This window comes from Eleutherodactylus coqui, chromosome 3 (assembly GCF_035609145.1).
Source record: "Eleutherodactylus coqui strain aEleCoq1 chromosome 3, aEleCoq1.hap1, whole genome shotgun sequence".
NCBI lineage: Eukaryota > Metazoa > Chordata > Amphibia > Anura > Eleutherodactylidae > Eleutherodactylus > Eleutherodactylus coqui.
This window is the reverse complement of record NC_089839.1, coordinates 183,851,916-183,874,755: the sequence shown is the minus strand read 5'-3', so window position 1 is coordinate 183,874,755 and position 22,840 is coordinate 183,851,916. Positions and strand designations below refer to the sequence as shown.

General features: G+C 43.2%; 1 protein-coding gene across 2 annotated transcripts in view; it reads right to left on the bottom strand.

Moving 5' to 3' along the window:
* Positions 1-22,840, bottom strand: part of PTPRG (protein tyrosine phosphatase receptor type G) — a 525,693-nt gene that overhangs the window by 113,423 nt on the left and 389,430 nt on the right. For both annotated transcript variants that reach the window (XM_066596617.1, XM_066596618.1), the window contains one exon: positions 9,506-9,629. In XM_066596617.1, coding sequence (XP_066452714.1) covers positions 9,506-9,629 — 124 coding nt within the window. The remainder of the gene's footprint in view (positions 1-9,505; positions 9,630-22,840) is intronic.

Below are 22,840 nucleotides of genomic sequence, written 5' to 3'. Positions count from 1 at the left end.
ACTGCCACATAGACTAGAACTCATAATGTGCGTCTCAGTTGAGTCTTGTAAAATAGCTCAAGATTTTTCTTGGATTTACCTTCAAGAACATCACTACCTTTTGTGATTGATTTCAGATAGCATTTCACACAGCCAGTGAGAACCCTACCCACTAATAAAAGAGTAACAACTGCAAAACAAATATGGGTTCCCCTGGTCTGTCTGACTCAAGGCAAAGTTCTTTAAAAGGGTTCACATTGGAATACAGGGTAGTCACCTATATGTGGTTTTGGAGAAGCAGATTTCTTCCTTATGGAAGAAAAGTTTATTTGTATATTTTTCCCAGGGAGCATTGTTTAAAGATCTCCATGAGGCAAATCAATCTTGGGCAAGACCTTGGTAATAGGTAGGCTTTATGCCTGCTAACAAAGGGAACATCAACAGGCAAAGAAGCCAACACTGTTCATCCATACATAAACACAAGTTGAACCTGTAGTTATGATTCCCCAACAACGAGCTAAGGGAACATTGACTAGGTCTTCCCTTCTCCTACGTAAACTTCACTGACTAAGCAATGTTTTTGTATTATCAACACTTGGTCTTCACCAATAAACCCATTGGTGAACCCATTAAAAAGTTCACCAACATTGATCATCCACTGATGTTAGCTGCAGATATATGCCACATGTTTTGAGTCATTATTTCATGTCTTTATTTCATTCTCTAAGATACTTTTAATCTTTTTAGCTTTAAGTTACCAAAAAGACAGACAATATAAGTAAATATATAGACGAGACCCTGTAGATTAACAGGCAGCAGAACCGCTCTTGGCATTGGAAATTTAACACCGCTGCTATTCAACCTGTAATGAATGATGACGGAGAGCCAAGGTGCATATACAATTTATGTTCCAGAGTCTCAAAAGGGTCAGTGGAGCCAATGCTGCTTTAATAGAGGTCACCAGGGAGCTGGGGAATTTAATTTTACACGTAATGCAGCGTCTCTCAATTCCTGTATGAAATTGGACGTCTGTTTCTGGGTTTGATGTAGATGTTTTACTCCTGAGCAGCTCATCAATTAGCAGCTTCGGGAGATGTTATCAGGTGCTGATAGAGAATTCATTCTGTGCAGGCAGGCGACAAGGTAAAATCAAGGGGTTAAGGCTGACAAATTCATACAGCTCTGTACTGTAGTCCGTAGAATAATTAAAGTTACAAAGTCACTTTGCTAAAGTAAAATATAAAGAACTCAACAGGAAGAAGAAGGGGGCAAGATGGCTGCCATTGGACCCGGAGTTGAGGTAGATATCCAATTTTTTTTGGTTAAGGCTTTGATCAGGTTGAGGATGTACTTTCAGTGGAAACAATGCCATACCCCAAGGGGGTAACTATAGGGGATGCAGAGGATGCATTTAAACTCGGGCCAGGGAGCCTTAGGGAGGGGTCCATAAAGCCTCTCTTCTCCATATAGTGAGCCCAGTACTATGAATAAAGCATTATAGTTGGGGGCCCCATTACCTAGGAGCTTCAACTTACGACTCTGGCCATACCCACAGCATCTGAGAGCCAAATGGTACCGCAAAGGAGACCGATTGGCTGGTACACAGACTACTCAGCTTTCATCGACATCTCAACAGAAAATCTGTATAGTTATCTCCATAAGTCTACGATTTATGACAATACTGGTCGGCATTCAGCTTTTCCAGAATGAAATATACCTGAAAGAGCAAAGTGTTTGGAGAGCTCTTCAGAGATGGAAATTTTCTGGGCTCACCTGGTGTGGACACCTGGGCGCCTTGCCTATGATCCTATGTATAGGTGGTAGTCAGCTGGTTCCTCTGCTGGACGCATCCGCTTAGTCAGGGGAGGGCTGCAGGGATTATGGGGCTTGGGGGAAGGGAGCTCACATAGGGGAAGAATCCCCGGCATATAGAATATGAAAAAACAAAAAAACAATTACAAAGAATCCCGCACTCATAGGACGGCTTTAAGACACCATCTCAGGTTTTCCCAAAGGATTATCACTTGGTAAATAACTGACACTCACTTTGAAGGAGGGGGATATGGTACCACAGAAGCCCCCTCCTAGTGTCAATACTTCATGTAGTAATGGTGATAAGGCCGCGATATTTCGACTAGTGTTGGATGGAAGACAAGGCTACGGCATTATCACCATTACTACATAAAGTGTTGACACTAGGAGAGGTCTTCTGTGGTACCATACCCCCCCTCCTTCAAAGTGTCAGTTATTTCCCAAGTGATAATCCTTTGAGAAAACCTGAGATATTGTCTTAAAGTTGTCCTATGAGCGTGCGATTTTTTGTAATTTTTTTTTTCATATTCTATATACCTGAAAGAGGTATTTCAGTTTCAGACAAAGTTTATTTTTCATATAATGAAAAGTTATACAATGTTCCAATACTTTTTAAAATTAAGATCTCTGCTTTCCGTCATTAAATAGGAATTTTGAAACTTTTTTCCGCTTCCAGAAGATAAACATCTGCCCTGGTCATGTGATTGACAAAACAGGAGAGTGGTTCCTTAAATCTCTGATACTGTACTGTAATGAGCAGTGCACAAGTGTCCCATCAAATGGCCGGAACAGATGCTGATCCCTACAGGTTATGAAAGTAACTGCACTTTCCTAAAAAACTTAGTATGTCATAAGGACAAGTCAAAAGTATTGATCAGTAGGGATCCAGGTGTGGAGAAGTCCATTAATGGCGGAAATTAAGGAGCTGTAGCACTTACCCGAGTGCTGTGCCCCTTTGCCAGTATTCGTTAATTTTCAGTTGTTCCTGGCAGCTTAAGACTGGCTCATAGAAGTTTATACTTGATGTCTATAAACTTCTATCAACCTGTCTCCAGCTGCCAAGAACAGATGAAGTGTAATGAACACAGCCAAATGGGACAGGACTGCAGTGCAGTGCCTTCAGTTCAGCGATCAGTGGGGGTCTCAGTACCCGAACCCCCACTGATCAAAACCTCCAACCATGTGTCAGAAACAGCCTAGAACTTAAGCCCTATGCGGTTTTCAAAGTTCTCACTAAAGTGAATGAGAACAGAAACAGCATAGCACAGCTCGCTACGCCATTTCCATAGTTCCCATTCACTTCAATGGAGGCTACAGAAACAGAGCTGGGCTAAAGCGCCTGACACTTTTCATAGTTGGGAATACTCCTTTATGATTCCTAAGTAATCATAGATCTTGCAAAGCCAAAGGGGAATCATACAGAACATTTACATGTTAAGGAGGAATATTCCACAAAAGGGTTTTTCCAGGACTTCCTTAGGATAGGCCATGACTGTGAGATAGTGGTGGTCCAACTCCATTTATCCTACTGATCAGCATGTTTAGCATGCACAGCACCATGTTTTTTTGTAGTGGTTATGCCTGGTATTGCAGGTTACTGCAGCTGCATCCCATTCAAGTAAAGTCTAATTAGTGAGTCTAATGCTTCCAGCACAGTCAGTGTGAGTTGAGCCCAAGAGACTTAGGTGCAACTCACATCAGACAGCACAGAGACACCAGTCCATCACTGCGCACAGCATCCTAGGTCTATAATGGGGCCATGTACTATTGCGGATTAGCATGGACAGCACACGACCCCAAATACAGTAGCATGTACCTATCCTTAACTGCAATACCAAACAGAGCTGTTCTCAAATAGGCCATAGTACTCATCGGAGTACAGTAGTCCCCTTCAAATCAGCTGATCAATGAGTGTGCCAGGAGTCACTCTTCCATCAATCTGATCTAGGCGGTCTACAAGCCATGAGTATAAAAGTCCTGGAAAAGTCCATTAAGTTCCCTCCAACATGCATTAGAAAAATGTCCCATCTTTAAAATATATGTTACCGTATGAAAGCTCCAATTAGACTTCCAACAAAATTGCGGTGGAGACTATTATGATCGACGCCATGAATGTGCGCGCTCCGTCTGTCTCTGTGTTCCTTCTCGCCTCTAGTAAATCAAGGTGTTTATGCAGCGCTAATGTGTTTACAACCAGAACGGATATTTAGAGAAACACAGCTGCAGCTGTTAAGATAGGGGGACGAGAACATAGTAAGAGTTTCTTTGCCGCACAAACCGTAACAATGAATTCGAGTGATCTGCTACCCCGAGCTCAGAAATCAGAGTCACTTCCACAAATCACTGCTCAGAGCCATTTACTTGCTGTTTGATTTCCCTCCGTGTGAAATATGAACACAGAGATACAGGAATATGGCTGATTTACCTCTTCCACTGAAATTGAACGCCGCTATCAAATCAAGCGCTTAAATGCAAACGACTCCAGGAAGGTAATGAAAAGCGCGCCTGTTTCCGGGTAGTTCTGAGCCACTTTATTACTACTTGTCCTACTTCTAATTTATAAACACTTGCAATTGGTTTTGAGGCTTATTTGGATCCTCGTTGTGACCTTCTAACACCCTCCTGTAATGCACATCTGTCTACAAAGTAAATCTCCATCTATTATTTGTGCTATGATAATACGGCACACACTGACAGTATACAGCCTCCAGCTAGTGGCATATGGCGCAATTTGCATGTTTAACAACACAAATACTTGCAGGTTTAGGTGAAACTGTGAAATATCAACATTTCTAATTACAAATGTAATGCAGAAGAGGAGACGGGAAGTTTAAAGGGTTCTCACGCCGATTCATTTACTTGCTAAGAAAAAAAATGCTACCTTATGTCTAATTTTTACGGACACATTGGCAAAGACTTATCAAAACTGGTGCAAAGAAAACGTGTAGTATAGCTCATGTAGCAGCCAATCAGGTTTTTACTCTACTTTCCTTGAAGGGCACTACTGCACTGTTCCTCTTCACAAATTTTAAACATCTCCCCCAATAAAGAAAGGGAGTCAAGCTAAAATTATTTTTGACAGCTCATATCTACACGATAAGACCCCATGAATGAAGTCTGATCTTGGACCACCTCTGATGGCCAAAAAAATACCTCTATACCCCTGCTCAGAGATTTCTATTACAAGCATGTAAAACTAAGGTTGTATTTACAGAGGTGAATGCGATATCTTGGAGACAGATATAACACTTGTAACCTAGTGTTATCCAGGAAGTGCAATGCATCGCATTGCTGCACGTTATTTTCATACACATTTTTTATGCATGAGAAAATTGAATGTTTCAATAACAGAAGTTAAAAAAAGCTAAAACTTGCAATAACATGTGATGCAATTTTTTTTCCTGCCATATAAACTATTGGGCAATTTCTGAACAGAATCACACAAAAATAAGACATGCTGCAAGTTTTCAATCTTGGTGTGAATGAAGAAAAATCACTGATGTAAATTAACACATAGAAATAAAAGAGTTCTTTTCCGGTGCGAGTTCCGTCTATATCATAATCAAATGGCACTCACATGGGAAAATCAGTAATAAATATGGCCGAACTGCAACAATTTGATAGGTCTTAGACAAATAAAAGCCCCTCACCTATAGGAAGATCAATTATCCCATGACCATTATTGTATCACTCCAAACTATTTTTGTAAAAAGGAAGAGGGAGGGCTGAGAAGAGAGGGAGGGCTGAGAAGAGAGGGAGGGCTGAGAAGAGAGGGAGGGCTGAGAAGAGAGGGAGGGCTGAGAAGAGAGGGAGGGCTGAGAAGAGAGGGAGGGCTGAGAAGAGAGGGAGGGCTGAGAAGAGAGGGAGGGCTGAGAAGAGAGGGAGGGCTGAGAAGAGAGGGAGGGCTGAGAAGAGAGGGAGGGCTGAGAAGAGAGGGAGGGCTGAGAAGAGAGGGAGGGCTGAGAAGAGAGGGAGGGCTGAGAAGAGAGGGAGGGCTGAGAAGAGAGGGAGGGCTGAGAAGAGAGGGAGGGCTGAGAAGAGAGGGAGGGCTGAGAAGAGAGGGAGGGCTGAGAAGAGAGGGAGGGCTGAGAAGAGAGGGAGGGCTGAGAAGAGAGGGAGGGCTGAGAAGAGAGGGAGGGCTGAGAAGAGAGGGAGGGCTGAGAAGAGAGGGAGGGCTGAGAAGAGAGGGAGGGCTGAGAAGAGAGGGAGGGCTGAGAAGAGAGGGAGGGCTGAGAAGAGAGGGAGGGCTGAGAAGAGAGGGAGGGCTGAGAAGAGAGGGAGGGGTGAGAAGAGAGGGAGGGGTGAGAAGAGAGGGAGGGGTGAGAAGAGAGGGAGGGGTGAGAAGAGAGGGAGGGGTGAGAAAAGAGGGCTCTTCTGCGCATGCGCAGACCAGCTCTCCGGCGCGAGCACGCCGGAGCGGCCCCATTCAAGAGAACAGAAGACCGCACAGCGCAAGCGCGTCTAATGGAAGGAGAAGGCAGCTTTAGTCGGCGCCATGGAGACGAGGACGCCAGCACCGGAGGAGGTAAGTGTATAACTTCTGTATGGCTCATATTTAATGCACGATGTATATTACAAAGTGCATTAATATGGCCATACAGAAGTGTATAACCCCACTTGCTGCCGCGGGACAACCCCTTTAATATCTGAAGGTCTGTCACAGTGCAGAGGGATCAGCCCTATTCTCATTTGCACAAGAAAAGACTAGAAGCAATGGGCTGAAACTAAAAGGGAGGAGACACAGATTAGATATTAGACAGTGAGGGGGATCAATGAGTGGAACAGGTTACCACGGGAGGTGGCAAGTTCTCCTTCAATGGAAGTGTTCAAACAGAGGCTGGACAGACATTTGTCTGGGATGATTTAGTAAATCCTGCACTGAGCAGGGGGTTGGACCCGATGACCCTGGAGGTCCCTTCTAACTCTACCATTCTATCATTCAGTGTATGATACTCTTGATGAAAAAAATTGCAGGGTTGGGTTTAACAGCTGGCCCAATTTGGATTCAAATGTTGGTAAGTCTGCTCATATCAATCAGCTGAGATCTTCTACCTATCCAGTACTAGATCTGATAAGAAAAGATTTTTTTTTAAAGTGTCAGCCTGTCCGTTACCTACGTCTCAGCTATAAAGAGGTTTGTGACAACCCCAATTTACTGGATTCCACCACAACTAACTAATCCCATATTATCAGCTATTATTGGCAAGAGAACCCGATGCTGAAAGGTTTTTACTGCGACATTCTGCTCTGGCTAATATTGCATTGTCCTAATTGGGGTGGCTCAGTGATTAGCAATGTTGCCTTCCAGATCCGTGGTCCTCAGTTTGCATCCGAACAAGGGCAACATCTGCTTGTCCTTCACATAGTCTTCCATGTTTGCATGGGTTTCCTCCAGGTTCTCTTGTCAAACTAGCCCCAGTATCAAGTTTCTGAGATAGGAAATCTAGATTGCAAAACCTATTGGAGACAGGGACTGATGTAAGTAATGACAATCTGTGGAAGCTGCAGAATATATTGGCGCCAATTAGCTCAAAAAATGGCCAGCCCTATTACAACAGTGGGAATTTACAAAGAAGGATACAGAAGTCCAGGAGGATCAGCAATGCCTATGTCTGTTCTGAGACAGATCAAAAGCAGAAACATTTGACGTAACTGACACCATATATAGAACACATAATATTTTTACATCTATTATGGACGTGTCATAAAGAAACCACTTCTGAACAAAGACCATGGTCAAACTGGGAGTAAGCAAAATGAGCAGTTTAAAAGGCTGCAAACTTGCTTAATATCCCTGCCTGCTTCAAAAGACACAACAAACTCTAAATGCCAAGCGGGATGCAGAAGAAAATCTCTTACAAAGGCCCCTAATCACGGCTGACTGAGCAGAATGACATGTTAGAATACATCGCCGCTACTCACGCCCAAACCCGAAAAAAAAAGTTGACATTTAAATTAGTTCTGAAAATTTGAATGCTGGAGCGCTTTAGACACACGTTATACTTTAGCCTGGCACAGAGTCAAGAAATATTACATCAAAAGTGAAAATACTATACTTAAATCTGAGGAAATTCTGCCTTCAGGCCTGGAGAAATCTAAAGGAAGGAACTTCAAAGCTAAATCTGCATGATAACCATGCTGTGATCTATGGATAAAGCCCATTGCATGAATAATGTTGATATTAGCCTGATCACCTTCGTTAAACTAAGAATTATCTAGTTTGCCTCTCCTAGAGTGGCATATCTCATATCTCCAGTACCCTCAACAGGTGATGAAAGAGAAAACCCATGGCAATGCCTTTGCAATATTAAAAAAAAATCCTGAAACCATGACTGATATAGGGAGCTCGAGGACCAGACTCAAGAAACAATGCTTTATAGTTGGTTGCAGATAAAGCACAGGGCAAATAAGAATAGTGCTACAAGTGACCACTGGGGGCAGCCAACTGGACCTCAAGTGCCATGGTTAATGAGGCCTACATAAAACCATAAAGAGACACTTAAAGGCGTTGTCCAGCTGTAAACAATTGATGGCCTATTCTTAAGATAAGTCATCAATAATAGATTGGTGGGGGTTTGTTGCTGCTCAGGCTGCATGCTTGTGTACTGAACTGAATTCTTCAGGAAGTAGTCAGCTCTGTTCTTACTGTAGTGGCAAGGCTTGGTATTGCCAACCAAGTTCCTAATGAAATTAATGTGAACTTTGCCTGCAATACCAAGCTTGGCCACTGCAGTAGGTACGAAGCTGTCTGCTTTCCCCAGAAACCGTTTTTTTAACAACATTAAACTGACACAACTGCCATTCTATGCGTGGCATCAGTTCCCCAGTGGTATGCTTACCACTATTTCTACCTCATGAGACCTCAAGGCTCTTAGACCTCTGATTCACCTGGCGAGAAAGCCACCGGCTGTGCTATCTAGTAGAGGATTGATTAGAGAGATTTGTGTAGCATCAAACTTCATCCACAGGGAAAGGCAGCAAGAAAATGGGATCTCTCATTCAGAACACATGAGAAAGTCGGGTTAAAAATAACCTCCCCACTTTTATTAAATAAAAACTGGCATCTTACAGCAGCGACGTTTCGGCCATGGTCACTATGGCCGAAACGTCGCTGCTGTAAGATGCCAGTTTTTATTTAATAAAAGTGGGGAGGTTATTTTTAACCCGACTTTCTCATGTGTTCTGAATGAGAGATCCCATTTTCTTGCTGCCTTTCCCTGTGGATGAAGTTTGTTCTGGATAAGGGATCCTTGGTGTCCGGGTCCGGATCGAGGCTTGCAAGGCAAGTACCTACACTGAAGGGTACCATTTTTTGCGTGGTGCTGCTGTGATTTGCATATTAGATTTGTGTAGCATCGTCAGACCTTGCTTCATCTCCTTATCAAAACTCAAACCTCTCCAGTCAATTCCCTACTAGATGATATGACAACCCATGGTCTCCCAAAGAGGTGAATTGGAGCCAAGGAGACCACCTTTCTTATAATAAGTAAAGACCCCAGAGGTCTGATTTGGGCTATATACGGATATTTATGGTATATACTGTGCCATAAATGTATTTTGTGGGATAGAACCCTTTAACATCTTGAAGATCTGTGCCATTTAGATTTCAAAAACCACATTTTTAGTAAATGTCTTTTAGCGAATATGAAAACGCAATCCAGTACAGAGTGCAAAGCTTAATCTATGGCTTGTAGAAGACATTATAAAGCCCTACCTCCAGTAGACCAGCACAGCGATGAGCAGAATCAAGCAGAAGAAAGTCAAGGCAGAGACGACCATTAAGGGAACAATCCATTCCATCTTGTTGGAGGAAGAACGGCTCTCCACGCTTGAGTTACCTGTTAAGCAAATTTACAACAACAAACTTATAAATAAGGTCAGTCATCGATAGTTCTCATTTGCTTTTGTAGCTTTTCTGTTGAGTAGCTTAGAAGCAGACATATCACATATATACTATACAAAACACACATAGCTAAGTTTACCTGATGTGGTTAAAGTGCAATTAAGTTTCCATCATACTTAATTTTTCCATTCTGGTCATGGTACTAAATTGAACAAAGTAACAATCATGGAAGGTGTTATTGTAACATCCAAGTTTATTTTCTGAGGACATCCCTCATTTTCTTCAGCACCATATACTAATATTGGGCCTGATGATATTTCCTTCTGCAGGGTAGCCATTGATGTTCCTGGCATAGTACGAAATACTCTATTCAATCAGAAGCTGTGGCCACCATGTGCATGTCACCACTCAGCCAAGTATAGGCATTAATACTCACAGGCTTTTCATGGTATCACTGCTGAAGCCAGAGATTGGCTGAGCTGTCATGTATACCATGAATGGTATGGTTCTATGGGGACCGGGACTCCTGCACTGGCCTAAGGGAACCTCTGACCAGTGAGCACTTTTTAGTTTTCCATTCTCAGAAAACCCTTATTAAATTGCACATATACGGCAAACAGAAAAAGTCTGGTATTGTGTTAGCCAGTAAAACAAAATCTTAAGAAACAAAATCTGATAACATTTTATTCACCTTCAAAAGGTAAGCGTGCAAGATTTTGAGGCTTCCTTAGGCCTTTTCATCAGACTGATATGTTACCAGCCTGATGAAAAGACCCAAGTAGAATTGAAAGCTTGCACTGCTATCATTTTATTTAAGGCCTTTTTACATAAAGATCATTAAAATTATCGCTGGATTATGCAAATCTGAATGATAGCTATTCAGTGTAAGGCCTTGTGCCTACGGCCATGATGGACTCTGCCAGCGGAATATCGCAGCAGAGTCCGTCACGGCGCCCACCAAAGACCCCATACTCACCTCTCCAGATCCGCAGTTTGGATGCAGTGTGTCAAACCGACGCGCATGCGCAAAACAGCACGTGACGCAGCGGCAGTGGGGAGTGATACGGCCGGCGGTGAGCAGTGACCCATAATCACGCGATACTTCCGCTGTGCGCAAACAATTGTTTGTCAGTTGAAATTTAACAACGAATGTTGGCTTTAGCCAACCAATGCACCTGGAAAGAGGTCTATCACATTAGAACTTATGTCCAATAGTTGGATGAAAGTTCTTTCTTTGAAAGAGAATTTCCAGAAAGATAGCTCGTCCTTTGTTTGGGGTCATTAAATACGTATGGCCAGTCTACATGACTAAAATGTGTATCGGTGAAATGCTTGTTCACCAGATTATTGAATAGCTGGCCATATACATTAGAAAGAAGTAGGTTGGTGGAGGAACATCCTATGAACAAATATCTTAAGGGCTGTCACAGCGCAAAGGGATCAGTCCTATTCGCATTTGCACAAGGAAAGACTAGAAGCAATGGGATGAAACTGAAAGGGAGGAGAGACAGATTAGATATAAAAAAAACTTTGACAGTGAGGGTGATCAATGAGTGGAACAGGTTACCACAGGAGGTGGTGAGTTCTCCTTCAATGGAAGTCTTCAAACAAAGGCTGGACAGACATCTGTCTGGGATGATTTAGTGAATCCTGCACTGAGCAGGGGGTGGGAGCCAATGACCCTGGAGGTCCCTTCCAACTCTACCAGTCTATGATAATAATATGGTGTCACAGATGTGGTCATACACGTTTTAGCCTGCAATGAGCCAATTAAAGTTGTTCAAACTGGCCATACATGTTAAATGACACGACGATGGGGGGACAATCTTTCTGAGTACATTCTATTAAAAGAAAATCATTTGTTGATAAAAGATTATTTGTGAAAATACAAGACCTTTTATTCGACTACAGGATAAAAAAAAATGAAGTGCGGCCAGCCTCTTTCCAGACACTCTGTTAACCCCTTCATGACGTGGCCCTCCCCCCCCCCCCATTTTCGTTTTTTCCTCCTCCCCTTAAAAAAATCATAACTCCTTTATTTATCCACCGACGTCACTGTATGGGGGCTTGCTTTTTGTGGGACAAGTTGTATTTTTCAATGGTGCTATTTAAAGTACCATATAATGTACTGAAAAACTTGTAAAAAATTCTAAGTGGTGTAAAATGAAAAAAGAAATGACATTCCGCCATCTTTTAGTGTGTCTTGTTTCTACAGTGCACAAACTGCTACAAAAGCGACATAACTTTATTCTATGGGTCGGTACGATTACTACGATACCAAATCTATACAGTTTTTTTTTACTATACTATTTTTTTTTTCAAAGACATTTTTTTCAATTATTTTCTGCGGTCATCTTGTGGGCGCAATAACTTTCTAATTTTTCCATCGACGTAGTTCAGCAATAGCTCATTTTTTGCGGGATGTCCTGTAGTTTTCATTAGTATGGATTCAGAATACATACGACTTTTTGATCGCTTTTTATTGTGTTTTTTCTGGGAGACAGGGTGACTGAAAAAGTGCATTTCTGGCGGTTTTTTTTTTTTCAGACGACGTTCACGGTGCGGGGTAAATAATGCACTACTTTGATAGATCGTACTTTTACGGACGCGGCGATACCAAATATGTATTTTTATTTTATTTAGACTTTTTAATTATAGATATGGCAAAAGGGGGGTGATTTAAACTTTTATTACTTTTTTTTTTTAAACAATTAAAAAAACTATTGCTCTTTTTTTTTTTACTTTACTTTAAAGTCTCCCTGGGGGACTACAATATGCGATAGTTTGATAGCTCCAGCAGTATGACGTAATGCTATAGTATTACGTCATACTGCATTCTGACAGGCAGCCTATCAAGCCACCCCACGGGGATGGCTTGATAGGCAGTCTCTCAAGGTAGCCCTGGGGCCATTAAGAAGGCCCCCGGCAGCCATGACACCTGCACGGCTCCCCTGATCTCACCGCGGGGAGGGCGCGTACGGGACCCCGAACAGCATTCGGCGGCTTTAAATGCCGCTGTCAGAATTGACAACGGCATTTAAAGGGTTAATAGCCATGAACGGCCGTTCGTGGCTATTGCCCGTGGGTGTCAGCTCTAGTAAACAGTTGTTGGTGCCCGCGCTGTATGCAGAGAGGTCGTACATCCCCCAACGCTCCAGGATGTAAATGTACGTCCTGGAGTGGGAAGGGGTTAAAATTGGCCTTAAATTTCAGCTGAACTGTTTTAGTTGAAATCATCCATTTCCATCAACTTTAGGGCTCCTTCACACGGGCGTATTTTTCATCAGTATTTTGTGAGCCAAAACCAGGAGCAGGTCCAAAATACGGAGGAAATGCAAATCTTACCATTTAATTTTCTCTCTGTACGGTCCACTTCTGGTTTTGGCTCACAAAATGCTGATGAAAGACACGTCCTTGCGAAAGAGCCCTTAGCCCAATGTCTATGGGCACCCTTAGTTCCATAAAACTACTTCCAGCTAATATGTATGGCCACCTTATGGTTCCATTATGATCCCAAGGTAGACAGCCTAACTTAGCTTCCTTAACCTACACCCATTGTGTGTGTATATAATTATAATATATATCCATCTATACATACACACATACATACACACCCCAACATACAGTGTATATCCATGTACTCAAATATTCATATGCATATATTAAATGTTGACGTGGCATTGCAAATACACAAAATGCACAAGTCAGCTGTACAAAATATAGAAGCATACGGCAGGAGAGCGGCCTCATTCATAACACTGCTGAGCCAACATTCCCCGGTGTTATAATTCACCTCAATGGCACTTATGAATGGGAAACTCAATTATAGACCCATTATGAATTGCCAAGTGAACTAATTACTGGAAGTTGCCAGGTGTCACACAGCAAGACTGCAGAATCCAAAATAAATACCCAACAGAACCAAAAGAGGTGAAGTAGGAAGACACTGGACTGAAAAGCAGAAAAGGAGAGATAGGGAAGGCAAATATAGCACAGCGGGGGTTTATTCTGTTTGCAAAATCTAGGCCAGTTATCAGCAGCCACAGATCCTGCCCTTTAAAAGACAAGTCTTGCAGGGGGCTAATCAGTCAAATGCATGGGGATGGTGTGAATTTTCTACTGAGGCAAACGCTGACTTTTAGACACATCTAGGAATTAATGAGAATGGAACGAACTAATCTAACATGACGTAGCTCTGTGTGATCATCATCACATGGATATGGCATGGGGTTTCTTAAGAAAATGTGCTATATATACACAACTGAGCTCTAGCTTTTGGTGACTTGTTTTGAGGATTTTCATAAGACAGATTAGAAAAAGGATGGAAAAGAGCTGGGCAATTAACCTAGGCAAAGCAAGCCAATACAAAAATGATAGAGCCAAAGGGTAGTGAGGAACATTGAGGAGATCATCCCAATCGCAATCTCCTTATGAGATATGAAGCCAAAGTCTTTCAATCTTTATGCAGGACAGGAGTTGACCTCTACTGTAGCACCAACCCAAGAATATGAAGAAGCTCCATATCACATAAGAAACAATCTCTCATTGTTTCCATCCTACAAGATGCATCTGAAAATCTAGGAGCCTCTAAAAACAGATCCTGGAGCCTCCTTGGTTCATTGGAAACTCCTTTTCTTGCATGCAAAAAAAGGCAACAAAAAACATGAAACTTGAATGGAACCACGAAATCAAAACGTATCAGATTGTACAACACATTTACAAGGCGAGGCAATTCTGATGGCAACTAAATGATGTAGCTGACAGCACAAACACTATCAAACAGCTAATCCACAATACTACAAGTTAAAGGGGTGGTCTCGCGAAAGCAAGTGGGTCTATACACTTCTGTATGGCCATATTAATGCACTTTGTAATATACATCGTGCATTAAATATGAGCCATACAGAAGTTATTCACTTACCTGCTCCGTTGCTAGCGTCCCCGTCGCCATGGTTCCGTCTAATTTCGGTGTCTTCTTGCCTTTTTAGACGCGCTTGCGCAGATCCGTCTTCTCCCTTCTTCTCCCTTCGGCTCCGCTCGGCAGCATCGGCATTTTGGCTCCGCCCCCTTGTACGCATCATCGCGTAGCTCCGCCCCATGACGTGTGCCGGTTCCAGCCTCCTGATTGGCTGGAATCGGCACATGACGGGGGCGGAGCTACGCGATGACGCGAAAAGGGGGCGGAGCCAAAACGGCGATGCTTCCAAGACCAGCCGAAGGGAGAAGATGCATCTGCGCAAGCGCGTCTAAAAAAGCAAGAAGACACCGAAGTTAGACGGAACCATGGCAACGGGGACGCTAGCAACGGAGCAGGTAAGTGAATAACTTCTGTATGGCTCATATTTAATGCACGATGTATATTACAAAGTGCATTAATATGGCCATACAGAAGTGTATAGACCCACTTGCTTTCGCGAGACCACCCCTTTAAGAGCGCAAAAGACATCATTACCACAGAGTTACGAACAAATTATTAGTAATTGACCCAAACATGAGTTCCAATCACATCCATGATACAGAATGAAATAGATGAAGACATGTTATATATTGTCCATCAACGACACCAATTTGCAAGTAATTTACTGCATCCTCTCCACTTTTACTGTAGTCTCCAAAAAAGGTTTTCACAAAAAACAAAACAAAACAAAAAAAACAGCTAGCATTTTTTTGGTTGGCAACAGGCACAGCTTTGTTAGCATGATTTCAGTAAAAGAGCCATGAATTTGCATACAAGCACGTAAACATTTGCATGGAGCGTCCAAGTTCTCTGAAGGCTTGCGTCAGGGGCGTAACTATAGAGGATGCAGGGGGATCCGGTTGCACCAGGGCCCAGGAGCCTTAGGCCTCCTTCCCACGAACGGATTTCCGCCGCGTAATTCGCGGCGAAAATCCGCTGCGTTGCCCGCAGCTATTAGGTTCTATTGAACCTAATAGCACAATGCTCACGATGCGTAATTCCAGCGCGGAATTACGCACCGCGATTTCTCCCGTCCTCACCCACAGCATGCTCTATTTTCTGCGGGTGTACGCACTGACGGCTTCCATTGCAGTCAATGGAAGCCGTCCTTTCACGCTATCTCCCGCTGTAACCAGCGGGAGATAGCGTGAAAAAACGCTTTCCCGCCCACCGCCGCGCGTCATATGACGCCAAATGACGCGGCCGGCCGCGGCACGTGACACGCTCGGTGACGCGGCGGTGGTGGGCGGTGACGCGGCGGTGGTGGGCGGGGAAGCGATTTCACGCTATCTCCCGCAGGTAAGTATAGGGGCTCTGGGGGGCGCCGTGACGGGCTTCACTGCGTAATATTACGCGGCGGACCCCGTCACGCTCGTGGGAAGGAGGCCTTAGGGGGGCTCATAAGGCCTCTTTTCTCCATATAGGGAGCCCAGTACTATGAATAAAGCATTCTAGTTAGGGTTCCCTGTTACAGGTTTTGCATTGGGGCCCGGGAGCTTCAGGTTACGCCTCTGGCTTGCGTGGTTGCAGAGATGTAACTTGGAGCTCCCCCGCCCCAATGCAAAATCTGCAACAGGGTCCCCACCTGCATGTGCCACTTTAACAGTGGGGTCTTTTGAAGTGGTAGAGAGACCTTTGCCACTCCCTCAGACATCAGGGTAAGGGTGCGGCTAATGGTTTCTGTATCATGTGCAGTTATTCTCAGATTTTTTCCTACACTTCAAAAACACAGCTCTTAAAGGCATAGTCTGGAGAGAAAAAAAAAAGTTAATGAAATTATTCACTGCTGTATTAAAACATACAGAAGAGTCATACACCCCCTCATCTGATCTCCCATGGCTCCTGGTCCAATGATGCCCCAGTCGTCCACTGCACCTTTTTTTCTCTGCTCCATCAAGGACATCCCATCACATGGTCATGTGACTGCTGCAGCCAATTGCTCGCTGATCCAGAGTTACATACAGCTGGTAATTGGCTGCAGCATTCACATCCCATTGTGATGGGACATAATTGCCGCAGCTGGAAGAAGAATGCAGAGAGGGACCAGGCACCATCAGAATGGGAGCTACAGGAGAACTGGGTAGTGAGTTTATGACTTTTTAATGATTTTAGCATTAAGAATATTTCAGTTTAATTTTTGCCCTAGACTACTCCTTTAAGGGATAGTTCATACTAGCACTAAGGGTTCCGTTTTTCTGCCAAATGTAACAGTCATGACTAGAGATGAGCTAGTATACTCGCTAAGGCGCTACTTGCTCGAGTAATGTGCCTTAGCCGAGTATCTCCCCGCTCGTCCCTAAAGATTCGGGGGCCGCCGCAGGGGGCAGGGAGCGGCAGAGGAGAGCGGGGAGGAACGGAGGGGAGATCCCTCTCCCCCCCCCCCCACTCTCCCCTGCTCCCCACCGCAACTCACCTGTCAGCCGCGGCGGCCCCGGATCTTTAGGGACGAGCGGGGAGATACTCGGCTAAGGCACATTACTCGAGCGAGTAGTGCCTTAGCGAGTATACTCGCTCATCTCTAGTCATGAAGTAACCAAATGGTGTCGAAGAGACCCCATTGACTATAATGGAGTCCGATTGGTTTCCAGACATCATTTTCTGGCATTTTTTGCAGAATTCCACAACAGCGGTTTCAAACAGAACCTACAACGCTGATGTGAACAGGCTCTAAGAGGTGGCTGTCATATCTTGTCCCCTAGGCCTCCTTCCCACGAGCGTGACGGGGTCCGCCGCGTAATATTACGCAGTGAAGCCCGTCACGGCGCCCCCCAGAGCCCCTATACTTACCTGCGGGAGATAGCGTGAAATCGCTTCCCCGCCCACCACCGCCGCGTCACCGCCCGTCACCGCCCACCACCGCCGCGTCACCGAGCGTGTCACGTGACGCGGCCGGCCGCGTCATTTGGCGTCAGATGACGCGCGGCGGTGGGCGGGAAAGCGTTTTTTCACGCTATCTCCCGCTGGTGACAGCGGGAGATAGCGTGAACGGACGGCTTCCATTGACTGCAATGGAAGCCGTCAGTGCGTACAGCCCGTCCTCACCCGCAGAAAATAGAGCATGCTGCGGGTGAGGACGGGAGAAATCGCGGTGCGTAATTCCGCGCTGGAATTACGCATCGTGAGCATTGTGCTATTAGGTTCAATAGAACCTAATAGCTGCGGGCAACGCAGCGGATTTTCGCCGCGAATTACGCGGCGGAAATCCGTTCGTGGGAAGGAGGCCTAATGACTAGGACAGGACATGTGTCCTTGAGATATGTGAACTGACTTGCAATCCTCATGGGATATAGACTGATGTGAGTAGATAGCCTAGGTTTCATACACCGCTATAGAATACATTGAGATTATATAAATAATGAGGGGAAAAGAAATAATTTTAATTGCATAATCTTAGATCTACGTGCTGTATCACATATTTTGACTTCTTTCCTGAAGAAATGTAGTATGTTTGAAGAGCAGAAGCCTTAAAAAAAGAAAAAAATGGCTTAATATTGTCAAAATGGCGCCTTGTACTCATTTTTATAACGATCTAATGAAAGTGAGTTTATTAGTGTTAATAAACAAGGCAGTAAACTTTTGACAAGCCATCATTAATTTGTAATGTATATTTAAATCCAACGCTAACAATATTTCCACAAGCAAAATATAAGGCACTAAATATTAGTCTTTGGAGGAGGATGAGCGAGAGGAGAAGAAAAAGTGGCTGCCGTTAAATGCTCGATCATAAAAATGCCAAACGTGTAATCTGCTCTTAAGGATTTACCAAGGCATCAACATTCACACAAGCTGCAGGCTTGTCTTGGGGCGAGGGTGTAACTAGAGCTCAACCCAGAAAGACCTCAACTTAGCCCAGCAAGCTCATAATACGATGATTACTTAAAAGGACAGAATTCAAATTATTCCTAAAGGGGGGTGTGTGTGTGAAGCGGGGGTGGGGCTGTGGTTCAGATATATAGTGGGGGGATGAAATGTATATTAACAAATAAATACCCCTCTGCTGATGAACTGCCACTCCAGTCCCCCAGTGGTTGGTTTACTTGGTCTGCGGTGGTCTTCTGGGTTGCTTAGGAGGCCCGATACGGGACATTCCATGAACAGGCTCGAGCTTCAACATTAGAAGCCCATGTTACAGGTTTATGGGACAACACCAGGCCAGAAAATCCAGTGTTATAACGGATTAGATGCCTGATTGCTGGAGCACAAAAATGGCACCACGGTAAGCCTATGAGGAATGTTTTTCCAAAATGAGTCCATTTTAAAAGATTTCGCAGCTTATGATATAGTATGAATCCCTCTGCTTCTGCTTACATATGTACCAAGTGATACAATACAGTATTAGTAAAATAATACCAATTACAATGATACCTGATATGGTGGTTTTTTTTTTTTAAACTCTTCTTATATTACATTTTCAGTTTTTTAGCTTCTTTCTAAAACAATACCTTGTGACTTAACTCATTTTGCAAAAATGCTCCTCATATACAGTAGATCAATTCTAGTTTAGGGCAAGAGGCATAAAAATGTATAAAAAAATTGGAAATTCACTCCAATTAATAGGCAGGTTTGTTGACTTTGGGTTTAGATAATTGAGATTTGTATGGCCCAAAAATCAGCATCGGGGTTTTTGCAGATATCTGTACCAACAGCGGTACTGATAAACACATGAGGAGATAATCTGAAATGTTAGATACAAATAAGAAAGAGCATTACCAGAAATAAGGAACGTGCATAAATCACATAAAACAGGTATAGGCTACTGAGAAGCCAGAAGACCAAAAAAGAAGACAGGACATACTAGACACTTCAAGTATTCAATCAGCTTTATAGAAAGCAACATTTAAAAAAAAAGTTGTTTCATGAAGATGACTCCAATCCATATGGACATAAAAAGGGTCCCCTGCTCGGGAACCACCTCTATGAGCCATAATGAAGAGCTGTTCTATACAAGCAGTTCCTGTTCTGATAGATGTGTGCCGGTGGTATAGGAACCTAATTTCCAAAGCATGTTCTTCTATGGTGAAAGAAGCTGGATAGGAAAGAAGCCCATGGAGACACAAGGTAAACATGAACTCTTTGCAGATGATGCCATAGTGAAAGTTGAAGCAACTTAAAAAGGGGTATTCCGATTTCACAAACCCTATTCCAATGTCCTGCGAAAAGGAAACTGAATCATTCAACAATGCCATGTCTTCTTCCAAAATGCTTTGTTTTCTTGAAAACCAGTATCTTCTTTAAAATTATTTACTGCTCGTTGCAAGTGGGACTAACCACCTCCACTCTAGAACAGAAATGGCCAGTGCTTGCACACTGCTAACACCATATGGGATACTCTGCTGGGTGGTGGAATCTCTGGAGTGTATGCACACTAGATCCTTGCCTGGTCAGCTCTGCTCTGCTTTTCTTTCCATAGGCCTTCTGGGTAGCACATAGAAGTCCTCATTGTTTGCGCTGCCTAGAAAGCCTTGCATGGTATGAAAAAGCAGAACGCAGCGGTAGATGGTGGCGAAGCCAGGAGCTATTGCTAATGCACTCCAGAGATCCCTACCACCCAGTAGGTTGTTACATTCCGGAGTCAGAAGCGCACAAGTGCTGACCATCCCTGCTCCATAGCGGAGATGGTTGGTTCCCCTAGCAATGAGCAGTAAACAACTTTAAAGAAGATACAGGTTTTCAAGAAAAACAGGGGAATTTTAGAAAAAGACATGGCATTGGTGAGTAATTCAGTTTTCTATTTGCAGCACATTGAAATGGGATTCCTGAGATGGGAATACCCTTGACCAATGGTGGCTGCGTATTGGCACATTTCAGGTGGTACAGTATACTTGGCCCAAGTGTCTAAGTCAACTTAGGCCAATCGTATTCATGTATCTTTATGACCATGAGTTAGTAGAAACCTCTCTATCTTCAAAATTTTGACGTCTGTTGACTTTTTTTACTGTAATTTTGTGATATATCATCGTGTCTTTAAAAATGAAATTGGGAGCTTTTAGCACTGGGCATAGTTCAAGGTAGTACTAGCCAATAGCTAGTGTCTTTCTGACCAACCCTTTTAGGTATAGTTTTTAAAATGGAATTGAAGACCATTTTTGGTTGATCTTGGAAGCAGCTACTGCAACAGTCATGTGGCCTTTAGAGATGAAGAGCCTAGATCAGATGGGCCCCATGGGTGTTAAGGACCTATAAAGGCACGATAGTGTTTTGCAACAAAGGGAATAGGAATAGTGACTTTCTCTACTACAAGAGATAAGAAGGTGGATGGGCAACAAGAACAGGATGGGATGAGGGAGGTAGCATGGACCAGCACTAGGGAAGCCCCATTGTCATTTTTACTATGGGCCCCATTGTCCTTCAGATAGCAGTATGGAAAGTGTGTGCAGTATGAACTCAGCAGGATGAGCCTGAAGGCTAAATAGTGAAAAGATGGGGTGACGCTGCTTGAAATGAACAAGCATTAAGCAGATGAAAGAGTATTAAGACCTTTATTAATTAACCTTAATATGTTACAATACAGAGTTCACTGCATATAGAAATTTCTTACAAGTTCATCATCAGTAGTGATAAAATTCTATGGACCAGTCTTGTTACTACACATTTAGAACAATATATACAGTTTTTACACTTATTTCATTTTTCTCTTTCTTTCTCTCCCAGGCCAAGATTTGTAGTCACAGATGTGTTATGGTATATCTTTGGTCAGTTGGGTGTACAGGACCATCATTTAGCATGGATAAAATATACAATTAATGTATGGGCAACTCATCTGCATTATAATGTATAGAAGATGATTGGATGACTATAATGGTGAATAGCCAGGTCAGGTTCTCCAAGGCCAAGCATGGTCAGGTGACACCTCATGGCTCTTTGTGCCAACATTCTTTTCACCTGTTTTTATTGACTACCAAGAAGAAAATACTGCAGTGCTCCATTTAGAACCAGCATAGATAGCAAACTAAATAGTATCGGCAAGGATACAGAGTGGAAAAAAGAGAAAAGCAAGTACATTGCACACATTTAGAAAATAAATGATACAGTAGAGGAGAAAAAAAAAATTCAAATTTTAAGAAACGGCACAACTTCTGTCCATTTACATAAATAACGCTGAGTTGTAGTACCAGACAACACGTAAAGTGTAGCCGTGCTTTCTAAAAACTTTTGACATGTTATAAGGACATGTCAGATTTTTTGATAGATGGGGCCTGGGTACTGTTCGCCTGTAGGCCTTGTCTGGGGGTGCTGTCACTCCTCGCTAGCTGAATACGGGCCTATGACTTTCTACTGAGCCCATCTTTAACTAGTGAGCTGTAACAGCGTTCAGGTGCGCTCGTTCCAGAGATTGTTGGACAGGTGAAAAGTTTTTAGAAAGCGCATTTATGCTTTAAGACAAAAGTGGCACTATTTCTGGAGAAAATTACCAAAATTTGTTTTTTTTTAAAAATCTTATACAATTGTTTTGAGGAGGAAATATATATATAAAAAAACAAGGTATATAAATTATTTGAAGGGGGAAAAATTTCAAATATTGCCCAATTGTGCATTATGATGAGATTGCACCGATTGGGGAAGGCGAGTCATTGTATTCAAAAGTTAGCAAAGAATTTCCAAGATTAGATTGAAAAAAAAAAAAAAAGTTTTGCCCCAGTGCCACCATTGAATGAGATTACAGCCCCTTCTCATTTAGATGAATAGGGCTGAGTGGCAGGCAATACTGGACACAACCAACAGACATCGTGCTGCCTTTGAGGGGGGAAAAAGCTACCACATAGATAAACAGGATCTTTTCTGCAGTACATACCACAAAATTGCCATTTCAATAATAAGAGTAATGAAAGGGGACCCATAATACATCACGATATATAGTCATTTTATCACAGTAACTAATCATTGGGTTGTTACTACCAAGGCTAGCTTCACATGGATGAGCACAATATGGGGCCATGAATCCCAACCCAATATCGTGCTCCCCACCATGTGAAAGCCCCAGGGATGCAAGGCGTTTTGATAGGATCGCGGAAATCTCCCATTGCTTTCAATAGGGCCGGAACAGCTGCCACCTGCCCCATTGAAAACAATGGGGCTGCGATGCGAGATCACGCAGCCAGATAAAACATGCTGTGATGTGTTTCCCGCATAGCACTGCCCATGTGAAGCCGGCCTAAGAGGCAAAAACTTTCCCTTTTTTTTACTCAACTCCATCAGATAAAATAATTCAGTCCCGACCTACAGCATACAATGAGGACCTCTAAAGCTAC